The following is a 17,736-nucleotide window of genomic DNA, read 5'->3' on the forward strand; positions in this document are numbered from 1 at the left end:
ATCCAGGGATGCCTGTTGTGGCTCAGTCAGTTAAGCGTCTGCCTTCAGCTCAGGTCATGATCTCAGGGTCCTGGGATCGAGTCCTGCATCAGGCTCTTTGCCTAGCAGGGAGCCTGCTTCTCCCTCTGCCTGTCATTCCCCCGCTTGTACTCTCTCTGTCTCTGGAAATAAATAAATAAAATCTTTTAAAAAAATAAAAATTAAAAAAAAAAAACAAAGGGGCGCCTGGGTGGCTCAGTCGTTAAGCGTCTGCCTTTGGCTCGGGTCATGATCCCAGGGGTCCCGGGATCGAGCCCTGCATTGGGCTCCCTGCTCGGCAGGACGCCTGCTTCTCCCTCTCCCACTCCCCCTGCTTGTGTTCCCTCTCTCACTGTGTCTCTCTCTCTGTCAAATAAATAATAAAATCTTAAAAAAAATAAAAAATAAATAAAAATATAAATAAATAAATAAATAAAAACAAAATCCAAATTCCTCAGCACAGCATTCAAGGCCCTTTACTTCCTCAAGTCTGATACTTAAATATACCTTTTCCAGTTACGGAGGAGAAAATAATACTTAATAAGCCTTTAATTACCAGTTTCCCTTCAGTGACTGAGAGCATTACTCCCTTCCTTAGAGTTACTACCCTCCGTTATCCTCAGTGTATGACCTCACCTCTTACCTTATTAAAAATTAAGTGATAAGTGCAAAGTGCCTTGGCTCCTTTACTGTCTCCATACTACAAATGCATCCATATTTGTACACACATAAGATTTCTTTTCTTCTGTTCAAAGCCAAACCCCTACACTTGTACTCTTGACTTCATCTCCTACCAGACCTTGCTCTAGCATTATCATCTTTTGTTCCTCAAAGAACTCAAACTTAGGCAAGACCTAACAGCTCAGTTAAAAACAGGAATGGACAGGTACAGATTTTAGAATGGACAAGCACCCCATTTTCTGTTAATGCAGTAATGCTCCAAATGAAGGCAAACATTAATCACAGAAATAAGGAATAACATAATAAAAATGCCATTTTCCCATTAGCTAGCAAATCATTTACAGGCAAAATGCAAAAAAAGTAGCAAAAATTAAACCAAAATTTAAAAATCTACCGTGGGCACTGATCCTAATAATGGCAAAACACTACCAACAAACAGATTTAGAAAGGGACACCTGGCTGGCTCAGTCAGTAGAGCATACGACTCATGATCTCAGGTTTGCGAGTTGAAGCCCCACACTGAGCATGGAGCCTACTTAAAACAATAAATAGCATAAATAAATAGTAACTGAACCTTAAAGATATTTAACCACGTCTGTAAAATTACATTAGTAAAATATAAGTTTAACTTGCAATGTAAGAGAGATAAAGTACAAACAGGTTCACACAGAAAAGCTCTCTCCTTCCTGGGCCAACCTCTTGTATCACACCACCTTCCCAGAAGCAACTCTATAGTTCCTCATTTATTCTTGCTCATAGACATGCTTATCTAAGCACTGTTGTTGACTAACACTATCTTTAACTTACATTGCTATTACTACTTTAAGTGCTAATAAAATATAGCTCTCCCACAGTAGTATACTTTTCAGTTTCACTACTGTCTATTTTGAAATACAGAATATCCTTACACAGATATGCACTGCTTACAAATTTAAAAAAACCCAACCACATAAAATTGCCTGCGGTAATCTGTGAAATATATTTTCCCAAACCAAAAATGTCTTACCTAAAGAGAACAGGGTATGGATCATCCCTTTCTGGAGGTCCAGTAATACGTGCCATTGTTGGGAAAGACTTAACAGGCGGCTGGATCATTGTATGAGGTGCAGTTTCCATTAAATGGAAAACTTCTTCTAGGAGGTTAATAAGCTTTTCTATTTCCCCTTCACTTATATTTGAGGATTCCAAAAGATCCATATCCATTGAAGCCTCTACCTCATTTTCATATTCTGGGTTTGTTCTCTCAAGTCCAGTATCTGTGTCATGATCAGGTTCACTGTGGTTAGGAACAGATGAAGTCTTCTCTGCTAAATGGTCACCAAGTCTTTTAATCTCTGACAAGATTTCATAGAAATGACACTTCTGAAGAATAGCCGAACCAGCAGTCACAACTCTCACAGTCTGATCTAAAAGTATGAGCTCCAGAAGTTTTTGATAGCCACTTTTTTCATTCTGCCTACCTCTTAAAAAAGCTTCCATTCCTTCTGTCATACTAATGACACTGTCCAAAGCTTTAAAAGCATTTAATTTAAGGGAAGATGAGACATGATCAGCAAACAGGAGCTCAAATAATCCATTGATTACTCCTGCTTGTAGCAATCCCATGACACCTTGAGCCCCACATTCTGCTAGTGAGGACACTAATTTGGTCCCAGCTTTGAGTTGTCGGACATTTAAGGCAATGGGCTGGCGAAGAGCTACTTGTAAATTCAAAGCTTGCGTGGTCCAGTCTACCAACTGGCCAAGAGAGTCTTGTTTTGTGTTTTTCAACTGCAAATAACTTAATCCTTTTATTATTAAACTTGGAATTTCTTCTAAAGCTGTTACCCATTTTGCACCTCTATCTTCCCGATACAAATCTAAGAGTTCAGTTAACTTCACTGAAGCTTCTACTGCCCCTGAATTTTCTTTATCTGGACCTTGATCCTTCATTCTACTGATTTCAATTTCAAAAGTAGTCTTGTACGGACAGCTGAAGTATAAGAGTGGTACAAGCTCCCTGTCATATGGATCATATGTCATAGGAGGAACTGAAGCTAAGTCTTCAGGAGTGTATTCAACATCAAAGTTCGGATACTTAAAGGTTTCACGTTCCAAGTCAGCAATTCCATCTTCATCACTGGAAATTTGTTCATAACCATCATCCCCTGAAAATCAGTTTGAATAATATTTAAATATTACATCACTGTTGTTTAATGCAAAAAATTTAGCTAATCAAAAATCTATTTTATTTAGTAGCATGGCAAAAAAAGTAAGAATTCATGTTTTTTAAACAAAATCAACTTCTGCCCCAACATCTTATCAACAATTACATTTTATAATTTAATAAATTTTTTCTAATTTTTATTCTTCTAATTTCTAATTTTTATTCTTCTAATTTTATGATTTTATAATTTCTAATAGAATAATGAATTTCACTGTATAATTTCTAATAGAATTTTATAATTTCTAATAGAATTTCTATATATTTTATAGATGTATAATTTTATAATTTCTAATAGAATAATTAATGAGAAACTTCATAAGCAAAGTCCTCTATCTGTTCAAATTTACAACTAACTCTGCTACAGATATCTTTTCCTCACAGAAATAAAATTAGAAATGTCATAAAGTAACAAAAATACCTCTCTGGGGCACCTGGGTGGCTCAGTCCATTCAGCAAACTGCCTTCGGCTCAGGTCATGATCCCAGGGTCCTGGGATTGAGCCCCTCATTAGGCTCCCTGCTAGCAGGGAGCCCGCTTCTCCCTCTTCCCCACTTGTGCTTTCTCTCGCTGTCTCTCTCAAATAAATAAAATCTTTTTTTTTTAAGATTTTTTATTTATTCATTTGAGACAGAGATACAGAGAGAGAGCATGAGCAGGGGGAGAAGCAGAGGGAGAGGGAGAAGCAGGCTCCCTGCTGAGCCAGGAGCCCGATGTGGGGCTTGATCCTAGGACACCGAGATCACAACCTGAGCCAAAGGCAGACGCCCAACCACCTGAGCCACCCAGGTGCCCCCATAAATAAAATCTTTAAAAAAAAAAAAAAAAAAACCTCTCTCAAAAGGGAAGAAGTTAACCTTGCCCTCATGAGAGAGCATTTTTAAGTATTTTTAAGATGGGAAAAAAATTGACGGGAAAGATTATTAAATTTAACTAATAATGCCATAATCACAAAACTAAAACAAATATTTTCACTGAAAACATTTTAAGTTCTTTCTTTCTTTTTTTTTTAAAGATTTTATTTATTTGACAGAGAGACACAGCAAGAGAGGGAACACAAGCAGGGGCAGAGGGAGAGGGAGAAGCAGGCTTCCCGTGAAGCAGGAGCCCGATGCGGGGCTTGATCCCAGGACCCTGGGATCATGACCTGAGCTAAAGGCAGACACTTAACGACTGAGCCACCCAGGCGCCCCTTCTTTCTTAACATTATTTCATATTCCTGAATTTTTATTTCTCTTCATTTACCTATCACACACTTTCTTAAGTCTGTATTTCATTTTTATGGAAAAGTTGTTCACTTAAAATGCTCAGCTGGGCCAAAACAAAGCTTTCTTAACATTATACATGTGCAACTTTCTCCTCTAATTAAAAAAAAAAAAAAAGATTATAGAGAGAAAACCTGGTTTTACTTTTTAATACTGCTCTTGCCTGGCTGTGGGAAAATTGGCATGAGTAATAACAGTCTATGTAAGAAAAGGAAATGTTTCTAGAGTATTCCTCCAGCATCAGCCATCTTTTGACATTCTTTTGCTAAAAACAAGTTAATCTTAGCCATATACTCATCATATCTGAAACGATAAGGGCTTATAGAGGCATGACTCTGGGATAAGCCAGATTATCTTCTATTAAAAACCAAACTAACCAGCCTCTTTCTCTCACCTTTTCTACAAAAATGATTAAGAAAATAGCCTGCCTGAAATCTAACTACTATTTGTCAGTCAAATACAATAAAATATAAAAAGGATTATTTGCTAACCAGAGAGTAGGGAAAGCTAAAAAAGTATCTCTCAATAACCTATTTCTATTCTGTAAAAGGGCCCCTGTGATACCAAAATCTACTTTCATGTAGAATCATCTTCACCTTCACTATTTTAGGAAAAAACAAGGCAGTTTATCTGTCATTTTACATAAATGCTTTAACATTACATGCTATTTCTTGGACAAATTAAGAGTCAATTAGCTTGAATATCTCTCACTTTTTACTTTCAAAGGAAAAATGAAGCCTAATCAAAGGACTGCATAACGCTGTCATATAACTCTGTATAGTTGCTATTCTTTTCCCCTGAATTTCTAAAAATGTAGCATTTTGCTAAAATATCTAGGGGGCAGACATGTTTAGGAATTCCATCCAGCTTACAACACCACTCCTTACTCTGAAAGCAGCCTGTCAAATCTCTAATCATCAGGTATTTGCTACATGATCTTGCTTCCCTAGCCAAAACTGATGGTACCAAGGGGCAACTGATATTTTAGCAAGCCAAACAATCTTTCTCCCAGGAAAATGCAAATAAGACTGAGAGAAACAGCCAGGTAGTTTAGGCTGGTTGGTTAAAAAGAGGAGATTAAACCTGTGGGGTGAACAGAGAAACAATAATCAGCTAGCTGACAGAAAATAAAGTAAAAACATAAAGCAAACAAAAAATGGAATCCAGTTCTAGTCAAGTCTTGAGGCCCAGCTACACTCTATCCTTTGAGTTTCCTGAAAGCCATTTATCTTTACTCTAAATTCTCTTGTATCGCTCAAAGCTACAGCAAGTTAGTTCCTAGTACTTAAAACCAAAAAGTCCTAATAAGTATAACCTACCTTCACCTTCTTCATCCTCTTCTCCTTCTTCCTCTTCCTCTTCCTCTTCTTCCTCAGGGATACTGTCTACTGTATGGCGATCGTCCTCATCTTCATCCTCTTCTTCCTCCACATCCACATCATCTTCATCATCTTCTCCTTCTTCCTGCTGTTCTTCTTCTACTTCTCCTTCGTCAGAATACTGCCCTTCCTGGGGGACAGAATTCCGATCAGGAGAAATGGGTTCGAAGTAATCTTCTCTATGAGAAGCATCCTCTTCCTTATCACCAGACACTGAAAAATGGAGATTTAAGAGACAGAATCTTTTAATGGTTTAAATAACATGAGGTAGCAGACAGGACACTGTAGCTACTTAATGCCATTTTGGATAATTTAGCTCATAAATACCCTTTTAAAAAAAGGGGTAGAATTACCTGCTTTTAAAAATATTAGGAGTATGTACTGCATAATTTTATACAGTGACAATTAATAAAGTACACTGTTTTATGTTCTAAACCAGAAACTAATCCTTTTCTTTTCAGCTATTAAGTACACAGGTTATTATCTCTTCCAATACATACTGCTTATTTTTAACTAGTATTCTTCTGTATATAACACTACAACACTTTATTTTCAAAGCAATGTTGATACAGCTTCAAATGAATGAACTGATTTTTTTTTAAACAAGTTCACCTGCCAACAGAAAAACAAAAGGAAATACTGCACAGGAAAAGGGTGGGGGGCATTCATTAAGATCGATTACCTACATCTACTTTTCTTCCTTTAATCAAAAAGCACTATAACATTAATCAAGGTGGGGGGGACCGATTCTATTCATACCTGGCAGAGGTATGGGATCATCTTCATCATCATCAGGTGGAGGTGGTCCTGGAGGAGTTCTTGGTCCCCTTGGCTGTGGTCTTGGAGGGCTTCCATTAAACTGATCTTCTTTCTCCCCATCAGCTAGTTTTAGTAGAGACAGAAAAAGAACTTTCAAATTATTAAAATAAAGTGAAATGAATGCATGACAAAAATGCTGTTAATCATTTGAGTTTTTCATCTACAGAATTTATTGATAAGCTTTTCCTTCCCAACATCTAACAAATTTTACTAATTAATTTATATTAAAGAAGTTAGAATTTCTGACTTCCCACACACTAAAATATATTCTTGGGCATTATCCCAGAGAAATGAAGACTTAACTTTCCTCAGGAAAATGTACACAAAAAGCTGTTCATAACAGCCTTATTTGCAAAAGTCAAAAACTGGAAACTACTTAAGTGTCCTTCAGTGGTTGAACAGCTAAATAAACTATGATATATCCATACTAATATAATATTATTCAGCAATTAAAAAGAATGAACTATTGATACACACAACAAAGTGGATGAACTTCAAAGAAATTATACTGATTGGAAAAGGCCAATCTCAAAAAGATACCTACTGCATGATTCCATCTATGTAATACTCATGAAGTAATAAAATTATAGAGTTGGAGAACAGATTAGTGGCTGCCAAAGGTTAGGGATGGGTAGCATGCATGTAGCTATTAAAGAATAATACCAGAATAACTTGATGGTACAGTCAAGTATCTTGACTGTAGTGGTAGTTATGAAAGGCTATACATAACATAAAGCTGCATACAGCTACACATACACACACACACACACACAAGTGCATGTACAATTGGTGAAATCTGAACAAGCTCTATAGAGAATTTTGTTTTACAGTTGTAAAAGTGGTTATCATTGGGGGAACCTGGGGAAAGAGTGCACAGGACTTCTTCATGCAGTTCTTCACCACCTCTTATGGATTATAATTATTTCAGAATAAAAAAGAAAACAGGGGCGCCTGGGTGGCTCAGTCATTAAGCGTCTGCCTTCAGCTCAGGTCATGATCCCAGGGTACTGGGGTCAAACCTCTACATCGGGCTCCCTGCTCAGTGGGAAGCCTGCTTCTCCCTCTCCCACTCCCTCTGCTTGTGTTCCCTCTCTCACGTTCTGTCAAATAAATAAAATAAAATCTTAAAAAAAAACTAAAAACATACATTCATATACAGAAAATGTATGAGCACAAGTGTCAATTTTAAAACAAGTCAGTAAATTAAACAAAAATTCTGAGTAGCCACTATATATGTTAGGCACTGTGATTAAGACTAGATGTGATAATGATAAGACTAGAAATACAAATGCAAGTAAAACATACTCTCAGTCCACAGGGAGTTCAAAGTCTGGTTAAAAAGACAAATGAGCACAGAAAACTGAAGGATTAAAAGAAAAAGAAAAGTGATGGGGCATCTGGGTGGCTCAGTCAATTGGTTTCCACTCAGGTCATGATCTTATGGGTCATGAGAACAAGCCACATGCTCAGCAGGGAGTTTGCTCGGGATTCTCTCTCCCTCTCCCTTTGCCCCTCTCCCCACGCCACCCTCCACCCCATACTCTCACTCTCTCTCTTTCTCTCTAAAATAACTGGATAAGTCTTTAAAAAACAAAAGTGAAAGATTAACTTTACTGAACAGGTAAGATTTAAGAAAAGAGATGAAAAGGGTGCCTGGGTGGCGAAGTCAGTTGAGCATCCGACTCAGTTTGGGCTCAGGTCCTAATCTCAGAGTCATGGGATCGAGCCCTGCAAGGGGCTCCATGCTCGGGGCAGTCTGCTTTAGAGTCTTTCTCCCTCTGAGACAAACCATAAGAGACTCTTAATCATAGGGAACAAACTGAGGGTTGCTGGAGGGGAGAGAGGTAGGGGAATGGGGTAACTGGGTGACAGACATTAAGGAGGGCACATGATGCAATGAACACTGGCTATTATAGAAGACTGATGAATCACTGACCTCTACCTCAAAAACCAATAATATATATTAATTAACTGAACTTAAATTAAAAAAAAGGATTCCTTCTCCCTCTCTCTGCCCCTCTCCCCTCTCTAAAATAAATAAATCTTTAAAAAAGAGATGAAAATACAGTGTGTGACTATCAGAGACAAAGAGTTCACATCACACTATTATTTACTATTTATTTATTATTATTTACTTATCATGCTTAAGAGGAGGTCATTTTATTGGCTCATTAAATGTTCACTGTAAAGCAAGACTTTTCCGTAGTGACCTCAATTATAATTTCAAAATGTATTCCTGAATCTCCTTATTTCAACAGCTTACAGTGAATAATACTGGAATAAGGAGAAGAGATCCTGAGAAACAGGAGTCCAGCTGCCTGCCTTATAGAAGGAAAGCCACTGAAATTTAATAGAGTTCTTATTTTTCTTGTCTCCAGTTAATGAGCAAAAGGTTCTCAAAAATGGGGAAAAATCTGCATTTAGACATCTAACCAAATCTGAAATGCACTCCTGAAAAAAAAAAAATTAACATGAGTATTCTAAGAATATATACCGAATTTACTGCCTATTCCTCAATTCCTTTGGAGATACTTTTGATATTAAACCATGAGTAACCACTGGATTACATTTACATATTTTAAATAAAAAAACCTCAGGTCAATTCAAACAGCATTCTAGGAAACTAGAGGAAGAAAATAAAATATAACCACTTCAACATAAAAAGAAACTCCTTTTTTTTTAAATTTTTTATTGTTATGTTAATCACCATACATCATTAGTTTTTGATGTAGTGCTCCATGGTTCATTGTTTGTGCATAACACCCAGTGCTCCACGCAGAATGTGCTGTCTTTAATACCCATCACCAGGCTAACCCATCCCCCCAACCCCCTCCCCTCTAGAAACCTCAGTTTGTTTTTCAGAGTCCATCGTCTCTCATGGTTCGTCTCCCCCTCCGACTTACGCCCCTTCATTCTTCCCCTCCTGCTATCTTCTTCTTTAAAAAGAAACTCCTATAGGAAAGAACTGCAAGACTGACAATGATATCTTCTCAAGTTTTAAGAAAGATTCAAAGGGTGAAAGAGCTATTTGAATTACCTTTTCCTACTATAATAAACGTTAAGTGTCACTGACAAAGACAAATTTAAAATTCTCACCATGTTTTGGATTCCTTTTCAAACTTGGCTGTGGCTGGGGAGGAGGTGGAGGTGGTGGTGGTGGAGGTGGAGAGTCTCTGTCATGACTTATCACTCTATCCACTGATCCATATATTGCCAGTGTCAGACAATTATACCAGCCTCTTAACACCAAACCATCGGTATTCACCTAATTTGTTTGGGGAAAATATCTTTCAAGTTAATGTTTTAATATGCCGAAAGTAAACTGATATCAAATTACTTTGTGGTTAAACTGAAGTCTTTAAAAGTATGCAGAAACTGCAAAGGTCAATACTGGTGGAAATTTACCCAGAGGCATAGCTTTTATATGGCCCTCCAGAATTGCCATACCTAAACCTGTCTCAAGACTAAATCTCCCCTGTCTGATACCTTATGTCAACTCTGTTCAAAAAGCATAACCAGATTCCCAATCAAGAGAATAGAAATGAGAACAAAATTAAGTGGGAGTTACTGCCAATTAATAAATTAAATCCCAATAGTTAAATAGGTCATGGAAGTGCACAACTGTGCCCAGTCTGAAGAATTATAAAGTCCACAAAATTGTATAGCATTGTTTTTACATGCTCAACTCATACATGCAGGTATATTTTATATACCTGCACCGTACTTAAAAACTAAGGGTAAGGGGTGCCTGGGTGGCTCAGTCGTTAAGTGTGTGCCTTCGGCTCAGATTATGATCCCAGGGCCCTGGGATTGAGCCCCGTGTAGGGCTCCCTGCTCAGCAGGAAGCCTGTTTCTCCCTCTCTGACTCCCCCTGCTTGTGTTTCTTCTCTCGCTGTATCTCTGTCAAATAAATAAATAAAACCCTAAAAAAAAACAAAAAAACAAGGGTAACCAGAAGTATTAAACAAAGTGTTTTTGCAAAGAAATTTTCTCTTAAAAAGATCAAAGACTTTATCAATGCCATCAATCCTCAGTATTTTCTTTTGTTTTTCAATACTTATCTACATTAATTGCCATATTTTCATAATAACTATGAGAGGTAGCCAGAGTGAGTATCATCCACAGGTAAGAAAATCAGAGTGTCAGTAGAAGAACCTGAACTAGAAACCAAAGCTCCTGACTTCTGAGTTTTTTCCACTCTACCATGTTGAGTAAAGATAAAGTAATAAGTACTAATACAGCCCCTTCTAAAGGCATGATAAGCAAGAAAGAAATTATTATTTTCCTTGCTAACTCTAGCAAACTCCAGTAAAGGGAAACTAGGGGCCAGAAGAAAGGCTCAAAGACTATGTCCAGGGATCAACAGATTTTAAACAGAAGCCCCACTGGAAGACAAATAAAGAGATAAGATAATTTTTAGTCTAAACAGAATGTAGAGGATTAAATACCCACCTCCCCACCAAAAAAACAAATAGGCTAAATAGTCCCATATCAGATCACAGTGATTTTTACATTTCTGATTGTGCATGATTTAGCTCTTCTAGATGCTTCCAGAATGGCATTTTGTATATCAAGAAATAAGACATACTTTTGATATGAAAAAGAAGAGATATAAAATATGTATTTGTTAAGAAACCTAAGCCACAGTGGTATCTAATAACAATTTACCTTCCTGTCATCTTCTGAACTTGCTCACCTAAAGAAAAGAGGGGAAAGCACAAACGCTGGCCTCTTCCTGACTCACATTAGAATTAGAGGAAGAAAGAGCTTTATGGGTAGACAATGACATTACATTGTCTTTGCTCCATTTTAAAATAGCTTCTAGACACAAGAGGAATCAGACAAGAAATGATGTTATCCTGCATCACTAGAACCAAATAGGCTGATATTCTGCATCACTGGTTTATTTAGATCAAAACTTTCAAGTGAAAACAAACAGTAGGAACAAGATGAAAACTGACTTCTGCAATTACCTTTGAGTTGGGTCTAAAGATGATAGAAGTGTTCTCATCATATTCCAGGCTGCCAAAAGAGGAGGAATAAATACACAGGCTCAAACACTGAACATCACAGTTCATGAAGAAGTCTTTCTAAACTTTTATGTTTTAATAAAACCAAATGCTAGATTGTTTTAATAAACCACAAAGTTTAGTTTTAATTTACTCTCCCCAAAAAGTTATCAAGTGTAAAACAAACTCCCCAGAGATTCTGATTTAACTGGTCTGGGATGGGCACAGGTATCAGTATTTTTTTTTAAAGCATCCCAGCTTTAAAAAAAAAAAAAAAATGCATCCCAGGTAATTCCAATATACAGCCAAAGTAGAGAACCATTGCATTATAGCCTTCCAAAAATGTATAATGGGACCAAACAGAGAAAAGTACCTATTTTTATCAAGTAGGTACTAACATAAGAAAAACATTCTATAAGATTAAAAATTAGCTGCTTCAGATTATTTAGGTTCCCTTTTTTTTAAAAAAAGTTAAATTATCAATATAAGTTAATAATAACTGAATGAAGGATCAATTAAACAAGTAAAATCTAAAAAACTGTTAATTCATGGACAGGGATAGAAATTTTTCTATTTTTAAGCCACCTTTAAATTTTTTATTTTATAAATGAGTTCTAAGTAAACTCATTTAATGGTCAATTAGTTTGCAGATATCAAAACAACTAGTTTTAATAATACCAAGCATGTATTAAATAATCCAACATGGGGGTTTCTATTAACAAAATTCTCACTTTACAAAATATGACTATGGAATTTTAAATTATGTAGCAGTGTGATGTAAAAGACACAAATTATTAGCTCTCAATATGTTTACACAGTTCTTTTAAAGAAATTAAAAAGCAATCTTTTCCAAATTAGGTTATTATCAAATCATTTGATATGTATAAGAAATGTATACACCAATAAAAAGCAAACAAAAGATGGCTAATGTTTCATACATTTAAAATTTTATTTTATAATAACTCAGCATCTTCTTAGGAGCTTGATATTTCTTTAATAATGCCAACTGGTCAAATAAATCCTTTTTCTTCTATCTAAAGAATAAAAAGGTTTGCCTACTAATTCCTGAGTTTCAGGTGAAATTACCTAGTAGGTACATACCTTCCCAACCTATCGAAAACTGGGGCACTTGGTTTGCTTACATTGTTAAAGAATAAGTCTAATTGAAATGTGTGTGGAGAGGTCTCCCTGTGAATGAAACAAAGTTGAAACGTCAGCCTGTGCAATAATCAGTTCCTAAATTAAAACAAAAGACAAAGTAAGTACAAATTTAAAAGCAATTCTAGAATTATATCTTAAGATTTAAATAAAAATATATAGTTAATTGCAATATTTTCCATAATTTTAATCATATCCAATTCTCAAGAAGGCAACTTCACTTTGAGTATTACTGAAAGTGAAATTTTAATAATCAAGTATCTTTAGCCTGCTACTTGGACCATTCTAATACACGTAAATATTTTTAAATCTTAATGTATTATAAAGGCAAATGCTAATTAATTGTGACATCTAATTTTATAATTCTTTATAGCATGATTCCCTTCCATTAGCATAAAGAATGAGGAGTTAACTAACTTCAAGTTATATAATTACAATTTGATTTCAACCTAACCAACATTAATACAAGATTATAGCATCAGAGCCCTAAATTGTGACTTAAAGCCTAAACCCCTATTTGTATAGCAACAATTTGCATAAATATTTTGATTCTTTTGTAGATTTATATAGTTAAGAGTAAAACCTATTTAATTTGTGTTAGAATGAAATCTTACTTGATATATATTTCACCCTTGGCTGAAATTCCTTAGAGTCAACTGAAAACCTTGATTTTAAATAGCACATACTTTTTATTTACAAAAAATCCAAACGGAAAAAGTGTAATGCCCCGAGTATATCAAACAGGTTCCCTCATGCACAGATTGAAGTAAAAACAGGTGCAATCGTTCTGAAAGGCAATATGGCAATAAAATTCAGGAGAATGAGAAAATGTTCACACCATCTGATCCAGAAATACTTTTTTCTAAGAAGTGTTTCTATGGAAACACTGTTATACAAAAATTTTTTTCAAGAGGATGCTCATCATACTCTCACTTGTAATTTGAAAAATAAAAAACACCTTATGATCCCCACATAGGAAACTAGCCAAATAAATTACAGTACAGTAGTACCCCGTTATCCACAGGGGATACGTTCCAAGACCCCAATGGATGCCTGAAACCATGGATTGTACTGAACCCTATATATACTGTGTTTTTTCTTATATATATATATATATCTACATATATACACCTACAATTTATAATTAGACACAGTAAGAGATTAACAACAACTAATAATAAAATATAACAATTATAATATACCATAATAAAAGTTATATGAATGTGGTCTCTCTCAAAATATCTTATTGTACTGAACTCACTCTTCTTGTGAGATGAGATGATAAAATGTCTATGTGATGAGATGAAGTGAGGTGAGTGACACAGGCATTGTGACTTAGCGTTGGGCTACTACTGACCTTCTGACGATCTGTCAGAAGGAGGATCATCTGCTTCTGGACTGCGGTTGACCGCAGGTAACTGAAACCCGGAAAGTGAAACGGTGGATAAGGGGGGACTACTGTACAGTCATTCATTAGATTATGCAACCATTAGAAATCATATTTTCAAATAATACTTAATGATGTGAAAGTAGTCCTGATATAATGTTAAGTAAAATAAAGAAATATACAAAATAGTATACAGTTGGGTCAGAGTAGCATACCTTTACCTTACCCAAATTCAACTATATATGTGCTCAACATCTCTAGTCTTTCCCTCCTATCCTTCTTCAAACTAGACCCTGACCTTCAATACCTCAAGGAAAGGAAAAAGGGCTCAAATGCAAATCCTCTACTTTTGAGGCCCCAAAGACTCAGGTGCTAGTCACTGAAAAGTGATTTAAAGAATCAATGGTGAGACGCCTGGGTGGCTCAGTCAGTTGTCTGCCTTCAGCTCAGGTCATGATTCCAGGGTCTTGAAATCAAGTCCCGCGTCAGGTTCCTTGCTCAACAAGGAGCCTGCTTCTCTCTCTGCCTGCCTTTCTCCCTGCTTGTGCTCTCTCTCTCTCTAACAAAAAAAGAAAATCTTTTTTAAAAAATAAAAATAAAATAATCAGTGGTAATTTGACTGCACTAGACTTTCATCTTAAAACTTGTTGACTCAAACCTAACCTCACGTAAGATACCACATTTACAAAAAATAACAAAATATACAAACACACATAAACATTAAATAACACAAGCATCAAATGTAAGGATTTTCTCAGGATGAAGGAATTAAAGGGATTTTAATTTTACCTATACATTTCTGAGTTTTATAAATGAGAAAAACACTACTGTAAAGTATGCTGCACAAATATTACTTGATCTCTAACATTACTTCCCGACATCTTACATTTGCATGACTGTATTAATACTTCATTTTACTGTTCTATAACATATTAATCACGTATAAAGTTGTTCCTGATAATTTCATATTTGGAATTATTAAAACATGAACTGCCATTCACCCCCAGCTAAGAAACAGGTAAGAGATAAGAGGATAGAATATGTAACAATACTCCTACCAACTGCAGCCAATGACAGAAATCCATTTTGCCCGCTGTGCCAGCCAGTGTCCAAGATAGCCCCCAAAGACCTCTCATTTCTGACACCTTTGTGTAGTTCCCTCCCACACTGTACCAGCAGAATATGTACTCAACAGAATATGGTAAAAATGACAGTATGCCATTTCTGATATTAAGTTATAAGCATGCTCTCTCACTCTTGGATCACTGGCTCTGTAGGAATCCATGTTTTGACACGAGCAGCCCCATAGCGAGGGTCTCCTGGCAAGGAACTGAAGTCTCCTGACAAGAACCATGTGAGTGAGCTTCTAAGCAAATTCTCCAGGCCCAGTCAAATCTGAGACTACAGCCCTGGCCTATATCTTGACTATAACATCAGGGAGAACTTGAGCCAACTAAGCCACTTCTGGTTTCTTGACCCTCAGAAATAGTATGAAATAATAAATGTTTACTGTTTTGGTAAATGCCAATTTTGCTGTAATCTGTTAGGTAGCAATAGATAACAGACCTTCCTTGACAGTCTGTTACAATTACAGAAGACTGTTAGATACTCTATCATTCTTCCATCTTTCCCATTCTACACACATCTCCTTTAAAGGAAAAAATAGGAAGAAAATTTAGGAAAACATGTTTTAATTTCCTTAAACATGGAAAAAAGATATGAAGTAAATTATGATTTATTATAATCATTAAACATTCTTGTTTTGTATTTGTTTTACTTTTGAATGACTTGAAAACTTTTGAAGATTTTATATCTATTTCTACAAATAACCAACTACATTTCATAATTATGAAGAAATGAGCCCTTAACTTTGAATCTGTACCATAACACTGACTACTAAGTAGCTGGTTTAACTCTTACAAGGAAGAGAAGTTAAGCCATCACAGCATGCACATAATGAAATGTGGTATTGAGACTATAAGCTAAAAACTCACATAAATAAATGTGTTATATATATTCATGCTTCCACAACCAAAATTTGGCTTATACTTCCAATTCATGTAATTAAAATGATAATGATTATTCATGTTACAACAAAGATCAAATTCCTCTGTTTTAGGTCAGCTGTTAAAGTTATCAACACCACATCGAGACCATGTCTTATATTTTGCTTATTCCCACAGAGCCTAAGAAAGAGAAAGCATCAAACAACTATTTGCTAATTACAACTAAAGGATAATGTGAAGCTAAAATTTATAAAAAAGACACATGTATCAGGCTAAGAAGATCACTAAGTCAGAAAACTGGTATTATAAAATAATATAAAAGACATATCTCTAAATATTCAGACTAATTCTTATTTATTTTCAAGGAAAAAAACAGGTTAAAAATAATTCATCTTAAAAAAAAAAAGCCTTCATCTACTAGATTGTCCCACCCTAGAATATTTTAGAAAATATAAACCTATTTCACCAATTAAAAAATAAATGAAGAAAAAAATTTCATCTAGTACTTAGATCAAAAAATTGCTCTTTTCAGATTTATGATACATGGATTATATAGAAAGCCTATAGTCAATTACAATGCAACATAACATAACCATAACTGAATAAAGTTTTAGGGTTTTTGTGTTTTTGTTTTTTCGTTTTTACTTCCAAAAGATTACCTTAAATTTTTATATTTAAGAGTATGTCTAAGACAATCTTTATAGTCACAAACACTTTTAAAAAGAAAGTTGACTTACCCGTATGCTCTATTATCTGGCAGGCTGCTATGGGCTCTTACTCCTGGGGGTATGACTCGGACTTCATTGATATAAACCACACATGGAAAACGAACTACATCTATATGAGAACTTTGCTTTAAAAAAAAAAAAAGGGGAAGGAGAAGGACATACTGTAAGCAAAACACTGTTCAAAATTTATTCGTCTTCAATTTCTTTCTTTCAGAATGTCACAAATTTTCTTAAACTCCGTATCATTAAAAGTGTTATATTATTTATAATACTGTAGAAATCATTGTTTTGAAAATAGCTGATGATAAAATGTACTAATTAAATCTCTCCATGTGTGTATGAACATTTTCTGCAGCATATTTGCCTCTCTGCAGCATATTTGCCTCTCTGCTGATGTTCTGCTTAGGCCAATACAGACCCACAATCCCTCACTGTGAGAGATGCCTTTCACAATACTAACTTACTGTGTTTTTAGAAAAGGTAATATAATACAAATACTGTGTATTGCTTAACACCCACTGCTTCTGGGGCAGTACCTTGTAATCAAACCATTATTTCTGCAACTACATGTATAAACATTCACACTAAATAAAGATTATAACTACCATGTCAGTTCAAATCAGACTGCATAGCCAAATGAATTTTTCTGCCATTTTTGACTTTCTGAATTATAGAGAAGAGACTAAGGATCTATGACTTTTTTGACAGCAGCTGAACTTGTATACTAATTATTACAAATATACTGTAGATATTCCACAAATACTGTAACAGATTTACACAAAAGAAATTAGCATTTTGTCTCAAACTTTGGTGCTATGTTTCCTTCCTGTAAGGAACTTCTTTTTTTTAAAGATTTTATTTATTTATTTATTTGAGAGAGAGCGCGCGCATGCATAAGCGAGTGGAGGAGCAGAGGGAGAGGGAGAACCTCAAACAGACTCCGTGCTGAGCACAGAGCAACGTGGGGCTTGATCTCATGACTCAGTGATCATGACCTGAGCTGAAACCAAGAGTTGGACGCTTAACCGACTGAGCCACCCAGGTGCCCCTCTAAGGAACTTCTCTACTTATAAACTGTACTAT

At 35.6% G+C, this 17,736-nt stretch overlaps 1 protein-coding gene across 2 annotated transcripts in view; it reads right to left on the minus strand.

The window, feature by feature from the left end:
• VIRMA (vir like m6A methyltransferase associated) overlaps nucleotides 1–17,736 on the minus strand; it is a 61,646-nt gene that overhangs the window by 35,873 nt on the left and 8,037 nt on the right. For both annotated transcript variants that reach the window (XM_073892971.1, XM_025870845.2), the window contains exons 2-8: nucleotides 16,663–16,778; nucleotides 12,476–12,562; nucleotides 11,339–11,387; nucleotides 9,462–9,630; nucleotides 6,306–6,428; nucleotides 5,487–5,759; nucleotides 1,706–2,846 (exon numbers count right to left, since the gene is read on the minus strand). In XM_073892971.1, the coding sequence (XP_073749072.1) occupies nucleotides 1,706–2,846; nucleotides 5,487–5,759; nucleotides 6,306–6,428; nucleotides 9,462–9,630; nucleotides 11,339–11,387; nucleotides 12,476–12,562; nucleotides 16,663–16,778 (1,958 nt within the window). The remainder of the gene's footprint in view (nucleotides 1–1,705; nucleotides 2,847–5,486; nucleotides 5,760–6,305; nucleotides 6,429–9,461; nucleotides 9,631–11,338; nucleotides 11,388–12,475; nucleotides 12,563–16,662; nucleotides 16,779–17,736) is intronic.

This window comes from Callorhinus ursinus, unplaced genomic scaffold (genome assembly GCF_003265705.2).
Source record: "Callorhinus ursinus isolate GAN/ISIS: 27379988/994484 unplaced genomic scaffold, GSC_fseal_2.0 scaffold5, whole genome shotgun sequence".
NCBI lineage: Eukaryota > Metazoa > Chordata > Mammalia > Carnivora > Otariidae > Callorhinus > Callorhinus ursinus.